General features: G+C 36.7%; 1 protein-coding gene across 1 annotated transcript in view; it reads right to left on the reverse strand.

The window, feature by feature from the left end:
* Positions 1-1,167, reverse strand: part of LOC105814684 (putative RNA-binding protein Luc7-like 2) — a 69,585-nt gene that overhangs the window by 11,516 nt on the left and 56,902 nt on the right. Inside the window, exon 5 of the mRNA XM_012649751.1 lies at positions 314-490. Within this exon, the coding sequence (XP_012505205.1) occupies positions 314-490 (177 nt within the window). The remainder of the gene's footprint in view (positions 1-313; positions 491-1,167) is intronic.

A 1,167-nucleotide genomic window follows, 5' to 3' on the forward strand; every position in this document is an offset into this window, starting at 1 on the left:
TAAATTTCAGGGGATTTGTATACATTAATTAGTGTTGAAACCACTTTGAGAGCTTCCTAATTCATCATACCAACATAAAATGCTACCTCCCAAAATAACAGGATAATATTTAAAAGTCTACTTCTCAGACATCATCTACTAAACTAGCTTGGATCTCCATTTATAATCCTACACCATTCAGTTTGATTTGTTAACAGATACTAAACCTAACTGAATCATAGTCAAGAATATTGTATAAAAAGACAACTAATACAGATCAAAAAAACAAGTGGCTAAATAGGATAAGGTGAGGGATACTAATGTACCACTGTACCTTTAATTCTTCAAGTTTCTCTCTTATTTCAATAAATCCCAGGTGCAGTTTACCCCCAAAATGATCAGCCAGTCGTCTGTCATTATCATGAAGACCTAAATAGGCAGAGCAGACTTCACAGACTCGAAGCTTCTGCTGTTGGAAACTGGAAGCTGGCATAGAATTCCGATAAACTTCCTGAACAAACGTGACAAAAACAATGATCATATAAACCTCATTAAAAGTCATACAATTAAATAAAATATATTATTGCTTATACCCAAAATGTTTTCTAATGAATACACAAAAACATGGCTATTTTGTCATGAAAATTATATGTGTCCCTTTATCCACATCTTCTGCCCTTGGGACCTCTCCAATGGAGGTCAAAGGTCACACAGCTCCAAATAATTTTTGCCAAGAAACTACCATAACAACTGTACCATGGTACAGAACACAACTTTCTAAGAGGTTTTCTCAATATTCTACAATGCTGATAACTGTAATTTTGCTAAAAATGAAATGTAGGCTGGGCGCAGTGGCTCACACCTGTCAACCCCAGTACTTTGGGAGACTGAGCTGGGACAATCTCTTGAGCCCAGGAGTTCGAGGCTGCAGTGGGCTGTGACTGCAACATTGCACTCCAGCCGAGGCAACAGAGCAAGATCCCATCTCAAAAAAAAAAAAAAAGAGGGGAACACTATGAACAGCTTTATGCCAATAAATGCAACAACTTAGAGATTTCTGTGCAAGACAAACTTCCAAAAGTGATTAAAAAACAAGAAAAAATTGAATATCCTTATAACTACTAAAGAATCTAACTCTTTTTTTTTTTTTTGAGACAGAGTCTCACTGTGTTGCCCGGGCTAGAGTGC

The sequence above is a fragment of the Propithecus coquereli genome, unplaced genomic scaffold, assembly GCF_000956105.1.
Source record: "Propithecus coquereli isolate 6110/MARCELLA unplaced genomic scaffold, Pcoq_1.0 Scaffold302, whole genome shotgun sequence".
Taxonomy (NCBI): Eukaryota; Metazoa; Chordata; class Mammalia; order Primates; family Indriidae; genus Propithecus; species Propithecus coquereli.